The sequence below is a fragment of the Entelurus aequoreus genome, linkage group LG12, assembly GCF_033978785.1.
Source record: "Entelurus aequoreus isolate RoL-2023_Sb linkage group LG12, RoL_Eaeq_v1.1, whole genome shotgun sequence".
Taxonomy (NCBI): domain Eukaryota; kingdom Metazoa; phylum Chordata; class Actinopteri; order Syngnathiformes; family Syngnathidae; genus Entelurus; species Entelurus aequoreus.
In genome coordinates, this window is record NC_084742.1 from 1,679,695 (window position 1) to 1,700,917 (window position 21,223).

The window sequence follows — 21,223 nt, forward strand, 5'->3', positions numbered from 1 at the left end:
GGCAGCAACACGTGACAAAGAAGTTGGGAAAGGTGGCAATAAATACTGATAAAGTTGAGGAATGCTCATCAAACACTTATTTGGAACATCCAAATTGGGAACAGGTGGGTGCCATGATTGGGTATAAAAGTAGATTCCATGAAATGCTCAGTCATTCACAAACAAGGATGGGGCGAGGGTCACCACTTTGTCAACAAATGCCTGAGCAAATTGTTGAACAGTTTAAGAACAACCTTTCTCAAGCAGCTATTGCAAGGAATTGAGGGATTTCACCATCTACGCTCCGTAATATCATCAAAGGGTTGAGAGAATGTGGAGAAATCACTGCACGTAAGCAGCTAAGCCCGTGACCTTCCATCCCTCAGGCTGTACTGCATCAACAAGCCACATCAGTGTGTAAAGGATATCACCACATGGGCTCAGGAACACTTCAGAAACCCACTGTCAGTAACTACAGTTGGTCGCTACATCTGTAAGTGCAAGCTAAAACTCTCCTATGCAAGGCGAAAACCGTTTATCAACAACACCCAGAAACGCCGTCGGCTTCGCTGGGCCTGAGCTCATCTAAGATGGACTGATACAAAGTGGAAAAGCGTTCTGTGGTCTGACGAGTCCACATTTCAAATTGTTTTTGGAAACTGTGGACGTTGTGTCCTCCGGACCAAAGAGGAAAAGAACCATCCGGATTGTTATAGGCCAGCATGTGTGATGGTATGGGGGTGTATTAGTGCCCAAAACATGGGTAACTTACGCATCTGTGAAGGCGCCATTAATGCTGAAAGGTAAATACAGGTTTTGGAGCAACATATGTTGCCATCCAAGCAACGTTACCATGGACGCCCCTGCTTATTTCAGCAAGACAATGAATGCCAAGCCACGTGTTACATCAACGTGGCTTCATAGTAAAAGAGTGCGGGTACTAGACTGGCCTGCCTGTAGTCCAGACATTGAAAATGTGTGGCACCTGCAATGTGAGAAGGGAGACCCCCGGACTGTTGAACAACTTAAGCTGTACATCAAGCAAGAATGGGAAAGAATTCCACTTCAAAAATGTGTCTCCTCACTTCCCAAACCTTTACTGGGTGTTGTTAAAAGGAAAGGCCATGTAACACAGTGGTGAACATGCCCTTTCACAACTACTTTGGCACGTGTTGCAGCCATGAAATTCTAAGTTTATTATTATTTGCCAAAAAAAAATGAAGTTGATGAGTTTGAACATGAAATATGTTGTCTTTGTAGCATATTCAACTGAATATGGCTTGAAAAGGATTTGCAAATCATTGTATTCTGTTTATATTTACATCTAACACCATTTCCCAACTCATATGGAAACGGGGTTTGTGTTTGTGTTTTGTGTAACAGGGATTTTGTTTCCAAAATGTGTAACTCTGACATCTAATGCTTGGACTTGCAACTTAATGTCATAATAAAATGTGATAATAAAACAAATGTTGCATTAAAAAAATAGTTTTTACCATCAAAAACAATGAATATCTACTAACAAAAAAATGGGTACCGGTAACGATTCCCAAGTACCGGGAGTTGGTAGCCATGACTACACTGACTAGTCCACTCTTAATTTGCATAAAAAGGCTTACTGCAATGTGAGGGCTGTACATAACGTACATACTGTCGGAATATTTGTTTCTGAGCACATGTCGCCGAGCAGTAACGTCGCTCAATCAGTGCTCTCATTATCTCGCCAGCGTGACTTCTTAATAAGGTCACGCTCCACCTACTGAAAATAGTTCCCTCCTTTTGAGCTTTCTTCAGGTGCAAAGTGCAGTTAATTAACACGGCAGGCAGGGAGAGGCGCGCTCGCTCTTAATTGGAACGAGAAAGCCGGGGAAAATAAAGCGCACGCTTAATTCAATTAAAAGAGCCGTAATGGCTTTGGCTGTCAGGCCTGAGGATCCTTTTGTTTGCCGGCTTTGTCGGAGCCGCCTCGGACTCCTTTTTCTTTTTGGCGAGTCGGTCGGCGAAAAGGTGGAGACACTTACTTGGATTTCCAGCTGCTGGACCACCTGCATCTGGACCCGACACTGGGCTGTGCTGCGGTCATCCAGGGCGTGCTCGTTGTTGAGGTGCCTGCAAGTACACGCAGTCAGCAAATATTGGGGGCAACCAACGTCCTCTGAAGTGGACGTTTGGGTTTTGCATAACAGGAAGATTTGGAAAAAAAAAAGAAAAAATGGAGATTTTACACCTGAAAAGAAGCAACCCCGTCCTCTATTGTCCTCTGAAGTGGACATTTGGGTTTTGCATAACACGGCCTTTTTTCATGTGTGGCAAAAGATGCAGAGCAACACATGTCCACTACAGAGGACGAGAGGATAACCTCCTCCTCCTCAAGCAAAAGTTATCCACCCGAAAACCACCGTCCACTGTAGTGGACATTTGTGTTTCGCTTAATAAGGTAATTTTATTACCGAAATGTGTAATTTTGACAAAGAACTGGAGCAAATGTCCACTGCAGAGGACGCTGGAGTAGTAAGAGGTTATCTTCCCAAGAACCAGCGTCCACTGTAGTGGACATTTGTGTTTCTCATAAGAAGGTTATTTTACCCGAAATGTGTAATTCTCACAAAATAAACAGAGTTAAAAGAAATGTCCACTGCAGTGGACGCTGGGGGAGAAGGTTATCCTCCTGAGAACCAGCGTCCACTGTAGTGGACATTTGTGTTTCGCATAATAAGGTAATTTTATTACCGAAATGTGTAATTTTGACAAAAGAACTGGAGCAAATGTCCACTGCAGAGGACGCTGGAGGAGTAAGAGGTTATCTTCCCAAGAACCAGCGTCCACTGTAGTGGACATTTGTGTTTCTCATAATAAAGTTATTTTACCCGAAATGTGTAATTCTCACAAAATAAATAGAGTTAAAAGAAATGTCCACTGCAGTGGACGCTGGGGGAGAAAGTTATCCTCCTGAGAACCAGCGTCCACTGTAGTGGACATTCGTGTTTCGCATAATAAGGCAATTTTTTACCGAAATGTGGAATTTTGACAAAAGAGCTAGAGCAAATGTCCACTGCAGAGGACAAGAGGATAACCTCCTCCTCCTCAAGCGTCCTCTGTAATGGACATTTGTGTTTCTCATAATAAGGTTATTTTACCTGAAATGTGTAATTCTCACAAAATCAATAGAGTTAAAAGAAATGTCCACTGCAGTGGACGCTGGGGGAGAAGGTTATCCTCCTGAGAACCAGTGTCCACTGTAGTGGACATTTGTGTTTCGCATAATAAGGTAATTTTATTACCGAAATGTGTAATTTTGACAAAAGAACTACAGCAAATGTCCACTGCAGAGGACTAGAGGATAACCTCCTCCTCCTCAAGCGTCCTCTGTAATGGACATTTGTGTTTCTCATAATAAGGTTATTTTACCCGAAATGTGTAATTCTCACAAAATAAATAGAGTTAAAACAAATGTCCACTTCAGTGGACGCTGGGGGAGAAGGTTATCCTCCTGAGAACCAGCGTCCACTGTAGTGGACATTTGTGTTAAGCATAATAAGGCAATTTTTTACCAAAATGTGTAATTTTGACAAAAGAACTGGAGCAAATGTCCACTGCAGAGGACACTGGAGTAGTAAGAGGTTATCTTCCCTAGAACCAGCGTCCACTGTAGTGGACATTTGTGTTTCTCATAATAAGGTTATTTTACCCGAAATGTGTAATTCTCATAAAATAAACAGAGTTAAAACAAATGTCCGCTGCAGTGGACGCTGGGGGAGAAGGTTATCCTCCTGAGAACCAGCGTCCACTGTAATGGACATTTGTGTTTCGCATAATAAGGCAATTTTTCACCGAAATGTGGAATTTTGACAAAAGAACTAGAGCAAATGTCCACTGCAGAGGACAAGAGGATAACCTCCTCCTCCTCAAGCGTCCTCTATAATGGACATTTGTGTTTCTCATAATAAGGTTATTTTACCCAAAATGTGTAATTCTCACAAAATAAATAGAGTTAAAACAAATGTCCACTTCAGTGGACGCTGGGGGAGAAGGTTATCCTCCTGAGAACCAGCGTCCACTGTAGTGGACATTTGTGTTTCGCATAATAAGGCAATTTTTTTACCAAAATGTGTAATTTTGACAAAAGAACTAGAGCAAATGTCCACTGCAGAGGACAAGAGGATAACCTCCTCCTCCTCAAGCGTCCTCTGTAATGGACATTTGTGTTTCTCAAAATAAGGTTATTTTACCCGAAATGTGTAATTCTAACAAAATAAAAAGAGTTAAAAGAAATGTCCACTGCAGTGGACGCTGGGGGAGAAGGTTATCCTCCTGAGAACCAGCGTCCACTGTAGTGGACATTTGTGTTTCGCATAATAAGGCCATTTTTACCGAAATGTGTAATTTTGACAAAAGAACTAGAGCAAATGTCCACTGCAGAGGAAGCTGGCTTTGAGACACGTGTGATTTAGGGCTATATAAATAAACATTGATTGATTGATTGATTGATCTTCCCTAGAACCAGCGTCCACTGTAGTGGACATTTGTGTTTCACTGAAGGATATTTTTTCCTGAAGTGTGTATTTCTGACAAAAGAAATAGAGCAACAACTAATGTCCACTGCAGAGGACGCTGGAGGAGGAGGTTATCCTTCCTAGAACCAGTGTCCACTGTAGTGGAAATTTGTGTTTCGCTTAACAAGGTAATTTTTTACCGAAATTTGTAATTTTGACAAAGAATTAGATTAAATATCCACTGCAGTGGACGCTGGGGGAGAAGGTTATCCTCCTGAGAACCAGCGTCCACTGTAGTGGACATTTGTGTTTCGCATAATAAGGCAATTTTTTACCAAAATGTGTAATTTTGACAAAAGAACTAGAGCAAATGTCCACTGCAGAGGACAAGAGGATAACCTCCTCCTCCTCAAGCGTCCTCTGTAATGGACATTTGTGTTTCTCATAATGAGGTTATTTTACCCGAAATGTGTAATTCTCACAAAATAAATAGAGTTAAAACAAATTTCCACTGCAGTGGACGCTGGGGGAGAAGGTTATCCTCCTGAGAACCAGCGTCCACTGTAGTGGACATTTGTGTTTCGCATAATAAGGCCATTTTTACCGAAATGTGTAATTTTGACAAAAGAACTGGAGCAAATGTCCACTGCAGCGGACGCTGGAGGAGTAAGAGGTTATCTTCCCAAGAACCAGCGTCCACTGTAGTGGACATTTGTGTTTCGCATAATGAGGTTATTTTACCCGAAATGTGTAATTCTCACAAAATAAATAGAGTTACAAGAAATGTCCACTTCAGTGGACGCTGGGGGAGAAGGTTATCCTCCTGAGAACCAGTGTCCACTGTAGTGGACATTTGTGTTTCGCATAATAAGGCAATTTTTTACCAAAATGTGTAATTTTGACAAAAGAACTAGAGCAAATGTCCACTGCAGAGGACAAGAGGATAACCTCCTCCTCCTCAAGCGTCCTCTGTAATGGACATTTGTGTTTATCATAATGAGGTTATTTTACCCGAAATGTGTAATTCTCACAAAATAAATAGAGTTAAAACAAATGTCCACTGCAGTGGACGCTGGGGGAGAAGGTTATCCTCCTGAGAACCAGCGTCCACTGTAGTGGACATTTGTGTTTCGCATAATAAGGCCATTTTTACCGAAATGTGTAATTTTGACAAAAGAACTAGAGCAAATGTCCACTGCAGAGGACGCCGGAGGAGTAGGAGGTTATCTTCCCTAGAAGTGGACATTTGTGTTTCTCATAATAAGGTTATTTTACCCGAAATGTGTAATTCTCACAAAATAAACAGAGTTAAAACAAATGTCCACTGCAGAGGACGCTGGGGGAGAAGGTTATCCTCCTGAGAACCAGTGTCCACTGCAGTGGACATTTGTGTTTCGCATAATAAGGCCATTTTTACCAAAATGTGTAATTTTGACAAAAGAACTAGAGCAAATGTCCACTGCAGAGGACTAGAGGATAACCTCCTCCTCCTCAAGCGTCCTCTGTAATGGACATTTGTGTTTCTCATAATAAGGTTATTTTACCCGAAATGTGTAATTCTCACAAAATAAATAGAGTTAAAACAAATTCCCACTGCAATGGACGCTGGGGGAGAAGGTTATCCTCCTGAGAACCAGCGTCCACTGTAGTGGACATTTGTGTTTCGCATAATAAGGCCATTTTTTACCGAAATGTGTAATTTTGACAAAAGAACTAGAGCAAATGTCCACTGCAGAGGACGCTGGGGGAGAAGGTTATCCTCCTGAAAACCAGCGTCCACTGTAGTGGACATTTGTGTTTCGCATAATAAGGCCATTTTTTACCGAAATGTGTAATTTTGACAAAAGAACTAGAGCAAATGTCCACTGCAGAGGACGCTGGAGTAGTAAGAGGTTATCTTCCCTAGAACCAGCGTCCACTGTAGTGGACATTTGTTTTTCACTGAAGGATATTTTTTCCTGAAGTGTGTATTTCTGACAAAAGAAATAGAGCAACAACTAATGTCCACTGCAGAGGACGCTGGAGGAGGAGGTTATCCTTCCTAGAACCAGCGTCCACTGCAGTGGACATTTGTTTTAACTCTATTTATTTTTTTAATTACCCATTTTGGGTAAGATAACCTTATTATGAGAAACACAAATGTCCGCTACAGTGGACGCTAGTTCTAGGGAAGATAACCCCTTACTCCTCCAGCGTCCTCTGCAGAGGACATTTGTTTTAACTCTTTTTATTTTGTCAGAATTACCCATTTCGGGTAAAATAACCTTATCATGACAAACACAAATGTCCACTACAGTGGACGCTGGTTCTCAGGAGGATAACCTTCTCTCCCAGCGTCCACTGCACTGGACATTTGTTTTAACTCTATTCATTTTGTCAAAATTACCCATTTTGGGTAAAATAACCTTATTATGAGAAACACAAATGTCCACTACAGTGGACGCTGGTTTTAGGGAAGATAACCTCTTACTCCTCCAGCGTCCTCTGCAGTGGACATTTGCTCTAGTTCTTTTGTCAAAATTACACATTTCGGGAAAAAATTACCTTATTAAGCGAAACACAAATGTCCACTGCAGAGGACGCTGGAGTAGTAAGAGGTTATCTTCCCTAGAACCAGCGTCCACTGCAGTGGACATTTGTTTTAATTCTATTTATTTTTTTAAATTACCCATTTTGGGTAAAATAACCTTATTATGAGAAACACAAATGTCCACTACAGTGGACGCTAGTTCTAGGGAAGATAACCCCTTACTCCTCCAGCGTCCTCTGCAGAGGACATTTGTTTTAACTCCATTTATTTTGTCAGAATTACCCATTTCGGGTAAAATAAGCTTATCATGACAAACACAAATGTCCACTACAGTGGACGCTGGTTCTCAGGAGGATAACCTTCTCCCCCAGCGTCCACTGCAGTGGACATTTGTTTTAACTCTATTCATTTTGTCAAAATTACCCATTTTGGGTAAAATAACCTTATTATGAGAAACACAAATGTCCACTACAGTGGATGCTGGTTCTAGGGAAGATAACCTCTTACTCCTCCAGCGTCCTCTGCAGTGGACATTTGCTCTAGTTCTTTTGTCAAAATTACACATTTCGGGAAAAAATTACCTTATTAAGCGAAACACAAATGTCCACTGCAGAGGACGCTGGAGTAGTAAGAGGTTATCTTCCCTAGAACCAGCGTCCACTGCAGTGGACATTTGTTTTAACTCTATTTTTTTTTTTTAAATTACCCATTTTGGGTAAAATAACCTTATTATGAGAAACACAAATGTCCGCTACAGTGGACGCTAGTTCTAGGGAAGATAACCCCTTACTCCTCCAGCGTCCTCTGTAGAGGACATTTGTTTTAACTCTATTTATTTTGTCAGAATTACCCATTTTGGGTAAAATAACCTAATCATGACAAACACAAACGTCCACTACAGTGGACGCTGGTTCTAGGGAAGATAACCTCTTACTCCTCCAGCGTCCTCTGCAGTGGACATTTGCTCTAGTTCTTTTGTCAAAATTACACATTTCGGGAAAAAATTACCTTATTAAGCGAAACACAAATGTCCACTGCAGAGGACGCTGGAGTAGTAAGAGGTTATCTTCCCTAGAACCAGCGTCCACTGCAGTGGACATTTGTTTTAACTCTATTTTTTTTTTTTAATTACCCATTTTGGGTAAAATAACCTTATTATGAGAAACACAAATGTCCGCTACAGTGGACGCTAGTTCTAGGGAAGATAACCCCTTACTCCTCCAGCGTCCTCTGCAGAGGACATTTGTTTTAACTCTATTTATTTTGTCAGAATTACCCATTTTGGGTAAAATAACCTAATCATGACAAACACAAACGTCCACTACAGTGGACGCTGGTTCTAGGGAAGATAACCTCTTACTCCTCCAGCGTCCTCTGCAGTGGACATTTGCTCTAGTTCTTTTGTCAAATTTACACATTTCGGGAAAAAATGACCTTATTAAGCGAAACACAAATGTCCACTGCAGAGGACGCTGGAGGAGGAGCTTATCCTTCCTAGAACCAGCGTCCACTGCAGTGGACATTTGTTTTTGCTCTATTTCTTCTGCCACGATGACACATTTTTGAACAGAATTATTGGAGATGATAACCTCCTCCTCCCAAACCGCGGTTGGTCCCAAAGCGTGATTATCACGGTTCCACTCCCGGTGTCATAGTCGGGGGAGTTATCTTTGGGCATTGTTCCGCTGTGAAACCAGCTAATTAGAAGCAACATGGCGGCGTGTGGCGCCCGTGTTTAACATGACAATAGCTTCCTAGACGGCTAAAAAAGGAGCTAGCTCAGCGCAACGGCAAAACAATGCGCACAATTTAACACCGGGCAACATTTTGACACACAAAAGCATCTCCTCCAACTTGCCTCATTAGAGGAAAGAGACACACCAGACAGCCCGGACAGTCAATGAGGGGGTTTTGTCGCCATTGTAGAAGACAAAAGCGCCATCACGACAGACCTTTAATCCCCACGCGTGCAAATATGGCGCCCCAATAAAAAGGGGGTTTGAAGTGTTGTACAGTAATGAGCCGCTACCCCAATGATCATCGGTGACAAACTCACAAAGGCGGCTTTGAGTTGGGATGCTCGGGAAATGCCAAAGCCGCCACTTTATTACGCGCACTAATTATAGGTTAGCTTGCAGAGTGATCATTTAGGCACAAATAGTGCCTGGCTATCACTTCACGCCAGTAAGCTGGCATTCGAGGGGGGGAATAAAAGGATGCATGAGGGAGTACTCCTGCACCCGCATGCCTAATTGCTGTTTCAGGATGCAGGCCGGGCCTTTCATTAATCATTTAATCACGTCCCTCGCAGGATGAGGGGAACTAATGTTGCAAATACCCTTTTCATTCCACTGCCCATAATGCTATCTTATGCACTTGATGTATGGCGCGTGTCAGGAATTACAGCTGCTTGAGCGAGGGAGGAGGACGCTGCAAAGGATGCAGGAGGAGAGGAGGGAAGAGGGGGGCTTTTTTTGGGCGGGTTGGGGTTTTTTTTTTTTGGGTTGTGTCTGCAGTGTCTTCCTGCACACACACACACACACACACACACACACACACACACACACACACACCTTCTGCTGGCGGCCAGTTAGCGAGGCGATTACAGGGAGATTACTACATGCGTTTATGAAATATTCAAATGGCAGCGTGTCTTACTGTGCATTAATAATTCCACAAGACCGAGGAAGAGGAGGAGGAAGAAGGTGGCAGACACGAATATTTTTTTTTTTTTTCAAATCATTAAAAAGGACGCACCTTATTCGTCGACAAAAAGTTGGAGTGAGACGTCGTTGTTTACAAAAACATGTCACTTCTACCTTATTTTCTGATTGGGCCCTCCAAATATACAGTGTGTATTCGCCGGTAAGGGTTAATGATCATACGTTTGTGTGAATTGGTGAGGAATAAAGTGATAAAGTTATCAAAAAGAGGTACTTTTGATGAAAATATTCGCAAGCATTTTGAAAATAATGATACATTGGTAATAACCTGATGAATAAAGAGTCAATAAAGTGGTACAATGGGACGTTAAATGTGAAAATAATCATATATTTTAATAAATTGGTGAAAAATAAAGTGATAAAGTTAATAAAGTGGTACGTCAGTGCACTTTTGATTAAAATATTCACCAAAAATTTGAAAAGAATAATATATTTGAATACATTAATGATAAAGTAATAAATAAAAAGTCAATAAAGTGGTACCATGGGGACACTATTGATGAAAACCTTTGCCAAAATGGTGAAAATAATAAAACAGTTTAATAAATTGGTAACAAATAAGGTGATTAAAGTGGTAACTTGGAGCACTTTTGTTTGAAAAAATTGTCAAAATATTGAAAATAAGACATTTCAATAAATTGGAATTAAAAAGTGATAAATACAGTTAATAAAGTGCTTTCTTAGGACACTTTTGATTCAAATAATTGCCAAAATAAAAACAAATTAAAATATACATTTTAATAAATTGGTAATAAATGAAGTCAATAAAGTGCTACCGCGGTACACTTGATGAAAATATTTTCCAAAATTGTGAAAATAAGAACAAGTTTTAATGAATTGGTAATAAATAAAGGTAGTACGGTGTTAACATTTTTGAAAATAGAAAAACATTTTAATAAACTGTTAAAAAAAAAAATCAATTAGATAAAGTGGTACCTCCGGACCCTTTTATTGAAATATTTGCCAAAATGTTTATACTGAGAATAGATTTCAATAAATAAAGTCAATAAAGTGGTATCTTGGGACACTTTTGAGAAAAAAATCTTTGTCAAAATTTAAAAAAAAATAATACATCGGTTATAAAGTGATAAATAAAGTTAATAATGAGGTACTTTTGATGAAAATATTCGCATGCATTTTGAAAATAATGATACAGTTGATTAAAGTGGTAACTCGGAGCACTTTTGATTGAAAAAATGGTCAAAATATTGAAAATAAGACATTTCAATAAATTGGAATTAAAAGTGATAAATACAGTTAATAAAGTACTTTCTTAGGACACTTTTGATTCAAATATTTGCCAAAATAAAAAAAAAATTAAAATATACATTTGAATAAATTGGTAATAAATGAAGTCAATAAAGTGCTACCGCGGTACACTTGATGAAAATATTTTCCAAAATTGTGAAAATAAGAATGAGTTTTACTGAATTGGTAATAAATAAAGGTAGTGTTAATATTTTGAAAATAGTAATACATTTTAATAAACTGATAAAAAAAAAAATCAATTAGATAAAGTGGTACCTCCGGACACTTTTGATTGAAATATTTGCCAAAATGTTTATACTAAGAATAGATTTCAATAAATCAAGTCAATAAAGTGGTATCTTGGGACACTTTTGAGAAAAAATCTTCGTCAATTTTTTAAAAATAATAATACAACGGTAATAAAGTGATAAATAAAGTTAATAATGAGGTACTTTTGATGAAAATATTCGCAAGCATTTTGAAAATAATGATACAGTTTAATAAATTGGTAATAACCTGATGAATAAAAAGTCTATAAAGTGGTACAATGGGACACTAAATGTGAAAATAATCATATATTTTAATAAATTGGTAATAAATAAAGTGATAAAGTTAATAAAGTGGTAAGTCAGAGCACTTTCGATTAAAATATTCACCAAAAATTTGAAAATAATTATATATTTTAATAAATTGATGATAAAGTAATAAATAAAAAGTCAATAAAGTGGTACCATAGGGACACTATTGATGAAAATCTTTGCCAAAATGGTGAAAATAATACAACATTTTAATCAATTGTTAACAAATAAGGTGATTAAAGTGGTACCTCGGAGGACTTTTGATTTAAAAAATGGTAAAAATATTGAAAATAAGACATTTCAATAAATTGGAATTAAAAGTGATAAATACAGTTAATAAAGTGCTTTCTTAGGACACTTTTCATTCAAAAATGTGCCAAAAGAAAAAAGAATTTTTTTTTTTTAAAATAAATTGGTAATAAATAAAGTCAATAAAGTGCTACCGCGGTACACTTGATGAAAATATTTTCCAAAACTGTCAAAATAAGAACACTTTTTAATGAATTGGTAACGTCGTGTCCTCCGGACCAAAGAGGAAAAGAACCATCCGGACTGTTATAGGGGCAAAGTGTAAAAGGCAGCATGTGTGATGGTATGGGGGTGTATTAGTGGCCAAGACATGGGTAACTTACACATCTGTGAAGGCACCATTAATGCTGAAAGGTACATACAACTTTTGGAGCAACATATGTTGCCATCCAAGCAACGTTACCATGGACGCCCCTGCTTATTTCAGCAAGACAATGCCAAGCCATGTGTTACAACATTAGTCCATCCATCCATTTTCTACCGCTTATCCCTTTTGGGGAGGCGGGGGGTGCCGCAGCCTATCTCAGCTACAATCGGGCGGAAGGCGGGGGTACACCCTGGACAAGTCGCCACCTGATCGCAGGGCCAACACACATCCGTCAACTCATTGGTGTTCATTTCCAATCCATCAATATAAAAAGATTATATCAAAATCAAATTACAGGATGTTATTTATGTAGTTTGATCATTTTCCTCGACTAGTGTACTAACATCATCTGCTTTATTTTGTACATTTGTATCATCATCTACAAAGATACAAAGAATTGCTATTGCGACATCCAGTGGACACATTTAGAACAGCGGTTTCTTTCATTCAAAAATTTCAGGTTCATTTTTATACTTGGCAAACTCGTCCCGCGGGCCGGATAAAACCTGTTCGCGCGCCTGATCCGGTCCTCGGGCCGTACGTTTGACACCCCTGGTATAACTGATACTACACTGCAAAAACTGGAATCTAAGTAAGATGAAATATCTCAAATAAGGGTGATATTTGCTTATTTTCTGTCTGATAAGATAATTCTTCTCACTAAGCAGATTTTATGTGAGAGGGTTTTACTTGTTTTAAGCGTTTTGGTCCTAAATGATGTCAGTAAGATATTACAGCTTGTTGCTGAGATTTGATGAGCTATATTGAGTAAAACATGCTTGAAACTAGAATATCAACTGTTGTGTCATCAACACTCACAAGTAGAAAACTACTTTTTTAAAGTAATCATTTCTTATTTCAAGCATGAAAAAAAAAAATCATGATTTTGACACAATTGTGTCTCATAATTAAAAACAGATGACAGCCAAATGGACTTTGCTGTTTTATGTTCAATTAAAAATACTCATATTATAGTACAGTTGGCACAGTACAGTAAACTGACAGTTAATATTTAAACATTTAACATTTCTAACAATTTTGAACAGAAATAGTTCATGCACATTCATATAAATTCCTCAAAATTACAATTAAAAAATGTTTGGCCGGGGGCCGGGCTGTATATATGCGCACTAATTGACTGAAAGAGCACGCACTTGGCGCGATGATGTCATGTTATCCATGGAAAAATGCATTTTTAGACAATATGATTTGCCTGAGCGGCTAGGAGACCCCGAGAGTAACAAGCGCTTGCCTTGTTGCCTTTCCATTAAGAACAATAAATTAGTTTTTAGTATAAGTTTGCTGGTTTCAAGAAATGTAATGCCGAGCGCATATCATTATGTCAAGATAATGGCACTAGCATTTACTTAATCTAAGAATATTTTTCAACATATTGAGCAAAAAGGTCTCTTTTTTTTTCTACCAAGAAAAGTGCACTTGTTATTAGTGAGAATATACTTATTTTAAGGTATTTTTGGGTTCATTGAGGTTAGCTAATTAGGGACAGAGTCCCTTTGGGACAGAGGACCCTATTGTATTTCTAGCGTTTTATTATTATACCGCCGCCTCTTTGAGCTGTAATTTGACCCCCTTAAAATGCTTCAAAATGTCACCAAATTGGACACACACATCAGGACTGGCGAAAATTGCGATCTAATCAAAAAACCAAACCCCAAAACTCAGAATTGCGCTCTAGCGCCCCCTAGGAAGAAAACACAGACAAAACTGCCTGTAACTCCCAGTAGGAATGTCGTAGAGACATGAAACAAAAACCTCTATGTAGGTCTCACTTAGACCCATACTTGCCAACCTTCCTGTTTTTAGCGGGAGAATCCCGTTATTCAGCGCCTCTCCCGACAAACTCCCGGTATTCAGCCGGAGCTGGAGGCCACGCCCCCTCCAGCTCAATGCGGACCTGAGACTGAGTGGGGACAGCCTATTCTCACGTCCACTTTCCCACAATATAAATACACTTGCAAGTTCCAAAACGAATGGAAACAAGAATTTCAGTTCATCCAGGACAGTTCGAAGGGGAAGGTGTATGTTGCCTGTAAATATGTAGAACATACTTCTCCATTGAACACAGTGGCCGAAATGATTTCTCAGTCATGAACAGAGAAGTTAAACAGGACAATACTGCCATTTAATGGATAGATAATTCAAGTATTTCTTTTATGTAAATAAAATAAATATATATATATATAGCTAGAATTCACTGAAAGTCAAGTATTTCATACATGTATATATATACATACATATATATATATATATATATATATATATATATATATATATATATATATATATATATATATATATATATATGTGTGTGTATATATATGAAATATATATGAAATACTCGAGTTGGTGAATTCTAGCGGTAAATAACCACGCCCCCCAACCACGCCCCCCCCCAACCCCCCACCTCCCGATATTGGAGGTCTCAAGGTTGGCAAGTATGCTTGGACCTATATTCCATACACTGACAACCCCCAGCAAAAATCAACAGGAAGTTTGCAATTCCCCCTTCAAAACAAAAGTTGTGTAAAAACAGTCACCTTTTTTCAAACATTATCTCCTCTGAGCGCGTTTGTCGTGTCGGCTTCAAACTAGCACAGGAGAGAGATTGAACCCTTCTGATTAAAAGTTGATGAAAGAGTTTTAATTACTGCTCCGGTTTGGATTTTATGAGCCCTCAAAGTCGGTCCCGTCCATCGCTGCTTGCAGCTTTATTTGACTTGTTTTGGAAAGTCTTGACAAGCCGAATTTTCTTGTTCTATTGGCAGATAATTTTGCTTAGTTCAAATAAAATACCCCTCATTTTTAAATTATTTTTCTTGTTTTTGAACACTGACTTTTTGCAGTGTAGTGATTGTAAAAAAAAACAAAACAACAACAACTATAAGCCAGTCTTTTGAACAGCTCTTCAAGATCCGGCTCCCTTCCAAGAGCCATAAATCGCATCGATACGAAGCACAAGTGTGAGTGTTTATTGGGGGGAAAAAGAGCCAGAAAAGCTAACAAGCTGCATTTTTACGCACGATGAACTCCATTGGATTGAAGCGAGTCACTTTTTGACTTGGATGCGTTTATGCAGGTGGAGGCCTTCACGCATGAGGAGGCAAGCTGCTGCAGGATTATCATACATCAGTACGGGAGACATCCTATAGCATGTATGCTCACCGGATATCGCGGAGGTAGCTTAGCGGGTTATTTGGGAGTAAAAAACAAAACAAAAAAACCCCCGACAGGTCAGAGGCCCAACTAAGCTTGCAAAGTGATGCGAGCGGGAGAAGCGGAAGGCGGGAAGTTGAAAGGTTGCGACAAAACAGAAGCGCTGGAGTCAGAGGCTGGTTTGGTACAGGCTGCACATGAAAACAGACGCCAACAAAGGAGGCGGGCTCGTCATCCGGAACAAAGATGGCTGCTCGGTGGCATGCCTCGAAGCGGTGATTGTCGGTGTCACACACACACACACACACACACACACACACACACACACGAACACACACACAAAGTCCTTTCATGTTTTTCCCAGAGATGCCACAACACAAGCGGCGTTTTTTAAAAACAGGGTTACATAAAGCGGGCGTCAAGATTCAGATGACAGTTTCCGTGTCGCGAGCTGGGTGAGGGTTACGGGTGTGACAGCGGCGGCGTTTAGTCGTCTTTTGTTGTGCCGAGGAAGCGTGTCACCGTCGGCGTTTCTAATCGCTCCTCTGTGTTCTTTTTTTTTGGCGGCTGGCGAGCCCCCGACGAGCTCTCTGTGGCGCTAAAAGACGTAGCCGCGTTAGCCGCGTACACTTGTGGGTGGGTCGGTGCTCTGTGTCACGTGCGGGGGGGTCGCAGCTTGCTGCAAGGTTTGTTCCCCCGGGATGCGGACTGACCACTCCGGACAGGACGTGCAGGTAGGAACATGATTTATTCATACTTGCCAACCCTCCCGAATTTTCCGGAAGACTTCCTAATTTCAGTGCCTCTCCCAAAAGTCTCCCGGGGCAACCATTCTCCCGAATTTCTCCCGATTTCCAGCCGGACAACAATATTGGGGGCGTGCCTTAAAGGCACTGCCTTTAGCGTCCTCTCTCACCTGAAAAGGAGACTATTATATATGTCTCCGTTATCCATAGTTTTATCTATAACCCATAAAGTAGGCAGGCACGGAGCTATTTCTCAGCGTGTGTTTATTCCAGCCGGCACGTTAATACACTGACACACAAGATCCAGATTCCCATCATGCATTGCTTCAAAACTACGGCAAGTAGTAACGGTCAGAGAAGCACAAGGCGGCGGAAACGCAGCACCGGTCACAGCCCAGTATTATGGGCCACCTTGCAAAATGGAGACCCGAGGGTGTAACATATGCCGAGACAAAGATGGCTATGCTGATAGCTGAAAGCAACATCCCGTTCTCATTTTGCGGATATTTTCAACAATTCCGTGAAGGATATGTTCCCGGATTCAGGGATCGCTCGCCAGTACTCAAATGGCAGAACAAAGGCTACTCAAATAGTGAAAGGTAAGTTGTTGTTTTTTTTTTTAAGTAAGCAGCAAGTACAGTACAGTTAGTAGAACTGTGTTTTCATTAATGTGTACTATATATATATATATATATATATATATATATATATATATATATATATATATATATATATATATATATATATATATATATATATATATATATATATACACTAGCGTTCAAAAGTTTGGGGTCACATGTAAATGTCCTTATTTTTGAAGGAAAAGCACTGTACTTTTCAATGAAGATAACTTTAAACTAGTCTTAACTTTACAGAAATACACTCTATACATTGCTAATGTGGTAAATGACTATTCTAGCTGCAAATGTCTGCTTTTTGGTGCAATATCTACATAGGTGTATAGAGGCCCATTTCCAGCAACTATCACTCCAGTGTTCTAATGGTACAATGTGTTTGCTCATTGGCTCAGAAGGCTAATTGATGATTAGAAAACCCTTGTGCAATCATGTTCACACATCTGAAAACACTTTAACTCGTTACAGAAGCTACAAAACTGACCTTCCTTTGAGCAGATTGAGTTTCTGGAGCATCACATTTGTGGGCTCAATTAAACGCTCAAAATGGCCAGGAAAAGAGAACTTTCATCTGAAACTCCACAGTCTATTCTTGGTCTTAGAAATGAAGGCTATTCCACAAAATTGTTTGGTAACCCCAAACTTTTGAACGGTAGTGTGTATATATATATATATATATATATATATATATATATATATATATATATATATATATATATATATATATATATTATATATATATATATATATATAAGAAATACTTGAATTTCAGTGAATTCTAGCTATAAATATACTCCTCCCCCCTTAACCACCCCCCTGCCCCCTCCCCCCCAATCTCCCGAATTCGGAGGTCTCAAGGTTGGCAAGTATGGATTTATTGTCGAAATCCAGCAAGTACCAAAAACGGGAAACAAGTCAGAGGAAAAACGTGCCGATCGCACTGGACGCTAAGGCTAACGCTTAGCATGGACTAGAGACAAGGAATACTCACGTAACGGTAGCAAGAAGCAAACAATGAAGCCAGGCCGACTGACCGGCGAAGGCAGGATTAAATAGTCCCTCTGATTAGTGCTCGGGAAACAGGTGACCAATCAGAGACAGGTGGAAACAATAAGCACCCATGGTAACTAAAAACAAACAAGGGTGCACAAAAACAGGAACTAAGGGAGTCCAAAACTAACAGAACATAACAAAAACATGATCCGGGCCAAGGATCATGACACTCTGGTCCGGACGGAAAATATGAACAGCGTTCACGCTATAGGCTGTTTTTTGACGCGGGACTGTCGTAGTCCAATTTGATTCGTCGGATGGGCAAAACGTTTTTTTTTTTCTGTATGCTAGCATGAACAGCTAATGGGGATCTCACAAATAATGTCACTGTGGAGTCATTGAGTCTGTTTAGCTTCCCCAGCTAGTGGATCCATGACGATGACTTCTGTTTTGTTTGATCAGCCGTGTTAAAGACACCGTTTGGAAACAATTAAGGTATGTAAATAAACATTTACAAAATATTTATGTGAATAACTCATTTCACAACATACACAGTACAGGCCAAAAGTTTGGACACACCTTCTCATTCAATGCGTTTTCTTTATTTTCATGACTGGAGATTGTCACTGAAGGCATCAAAACTAGAGATGTCCGATAATATCAGACTGCCGACATTATCGGCCGATAAATGTTTCAAAATTATCGGTAACGGTTTCAAAAAGTAAAATTCAGGACTTTTTAAAACGCCGCTGTGTACACGGACATAAAGGCACTGCCTTTGCGTGCCGGCCCAATCACATAATATCTACGGCTTTTCGCACACACAAGTGAATTCAAGGCAACTTGGTCAACAGCCATACAGGTCACACTGAGGGTGACCGTATAAACAACTTTAGCACTGTTACAAATACGCGCCACACTGTGAACCCACACCAAACAAGAATGACAAACACATTTCAGGAGAACATCCGCACCGTAACACAACATAAACACAACAGAACAAATACCCAGAACCCCTTGCAGCACTAACTCTTCCGGGACGCTACAATATAAACCTTGTTACATTGTTTAATGCATTCAGCGGGGCATCACAACAAAATTAGGCATAATAATGTGTTAATTCCACAACTGTATATATCGGTGTCGGCTGATATCGGAATCGGTAATTAAGAGTTGGACAATAACGGAATATCGGATATCGGCAAAAAGGCCATTATCGGACATCTCTAGTTTTTTTCTGTATGCTACAAATAACGTCACTGTGGAGTTATTGAGTCTGTTTAGCTTCCGCAGCTAGTGGATCCATGACGATGACTTCTGTTTTGTTTGATCAGCCGTTTTACTGCAGTGTTAAAGACACCGTTTGGAAACAATTATGGTATGTAAATAAACATTTACAAAATCTTTATGTTAAATAACTAATTTCACAACATATACAGTACAGGCCAAAAGTTTGGACACACCTTCTCCTCATTCAATGCGTTTTCTTTATTTTCATGACTATTTACATTGTAGATTGTCACATCAAAACTATGAATGAACACATGTGGAGTTATGTACTTAACAAAAAAAAGGTGAAATAACCGAAAACATGTTTTGTATTCTAGTTTCTTCAAAATAACCACCCTTTGCTCTGATTACTGCTTTGTACACTCTTGGCATTCTCTCGATGAGCTTCAAGAGGTAGTCACCTGGAATGGTTTTCACTTCACAGGTGTGCTTGAAGCTCATCGAGAGAATGCCAAGAGTGTGCAAAGCAGTAATCAGAGCAAAGGGTGGTTATTTTGAAGAAACTAGAATACAAAACATGTTTTCCATGAATTGATTAACGTTGACAAACTGATTCCGGTGTTACCATTTAGTGGTCAATTGTACGGAATATGTACTGTACTGTGCAATCTACTAATAAAAGTCTCAATCAATTAAGTTATTTCACCTTTTTTTGTGAAGTACATAACTCCACATGTGTTCATTCCTAGTTTTGATGCCTTCGGTGACAATCTACAATGTAAATAGCAGGGCTGCAACAACTAATCGATTAAATTGATTATAAAAATAGTTGGCGATTAATTTAGTCATTGATTCGTTGGATCTACGCTATGCGCATGCGCGGAGGCAATTTTTATTATTTTGTATTTTTATTTTTTTATTTTTTTTTTTATAAACCTTTATCTATAAACTGCAACATGTACAAACAGCTGGGAAACAATAATCAAAATAAGTATGGTGCCAGTATGCTGTTTTTCCCCCAATAAAATACTGGAAAGTATAGAAATGTAGTATGTCTCTTTTATCCGATTATTAATCGATTAATCGAAGTAATAATCGACAGATTAATCGATTATCAAATTAATCGTTAGTTGCAGCCCTAGTAAATAGTCATGAAAATTAAAAAAACACATTGAATGAGAAGGTGTGTCCAAACTTTTGGCCTGCACTGTATATCCGGTGCGGCTAATATATGGTAAAAATATGTTTTTCTTTTAAAAGGTAGTGGGTGCGGCTTATATACCGGAGCGGAAAATATGGTAGTTAGCTTTTTTTGGAGGTGCGTAGCATAATTCAGCCTTTACTTCAGGAGTAATATTCCATTTGACGTCTTTCTCAAGCTGGAGGAGCTTCCTGTAAAAGCCCAAACAAGTTGCAACAATCAAAAAAAAAAACAAGTCACACACACAAGATCGTTATTTCACAGTTAATTACAAACGTAATTAGAATATTCAAATGAAAGAGTGGCTGAGTGGCGGCGTGATAACCTGTAATCGCCGGCGCCGCAAACACCTTCCTTCCTTTTTGATGTCCCCTCGCTGACATCCCGGCAACAAAGCCGGCCAATTACAAATGAGCTAATTAACTAAATTGTTGATGGAGCATGAAGAGTTCATTCGCTCCGCCGCCTCGCCGTGACAACAACTCAATGGCGGCTCTTTTGTTGTGGATGGAGGTGAGTGTGCGGCCGTGCGCGTATAGCCATTAGCTTCCTGACGACACCCCCCCCCCACCCCCTCCCCGCCGCCCTCCACACACACAAACCTATCAGGCCTTTCCACGCCGCGTAGGAAGATTTGTTATGGAGTGCCCCTGAACCCTGCCAAAGAGCTGTCGGCAAAGTCAAAGCGGTCATGGCGGCATATAAATATTAGCTTGTTACGTCCAATATCTCACAAACCTCGCATTTCAGCGAGCGCTTTATGCAATTTTGTTGAAAAATGTAGTGGACACGTTGGAATTCATGTTTCTCTGCATTGAACCGCAGCTCCTCCGTGCCAGCAGCACTCATGCAGCTTCAGACTGTGCTGCTATCAGCATGCTTGACTGGAGGCACAATTATATTGGCGTTTATACAACAAAGGGAAGTATTCCAAGCCGTACATTGACTACTCTAGAGCCGTTATTCTCAGCAGGTGAGTCAGGACAAGACCTTTTCAGTGCCTCGCAGGTCTGA

The 21,223-nt window shown here is 39.7% G+C and overlaps 1 protein-coding gene across 1 annotated transcript in view; it reads right to left on the minus strand.

Moving 5' to 3' along the window:
* The window catches only part of LOC133661331 (forkhead box protein P2-like), a 309,673-nt gene that overhangs the window by 20,035 nt on the left and 268,415 nt on the right, over positions 1-21,223 (minus strand). Inside the window, 1 exon segment of the mRNA XM_062064460.1 lies at positions 2,001-2,088. Within this exon segment, the coding sequence (XP_061920444.1) occupies positions 2,001-2,088 (88 nt within the window).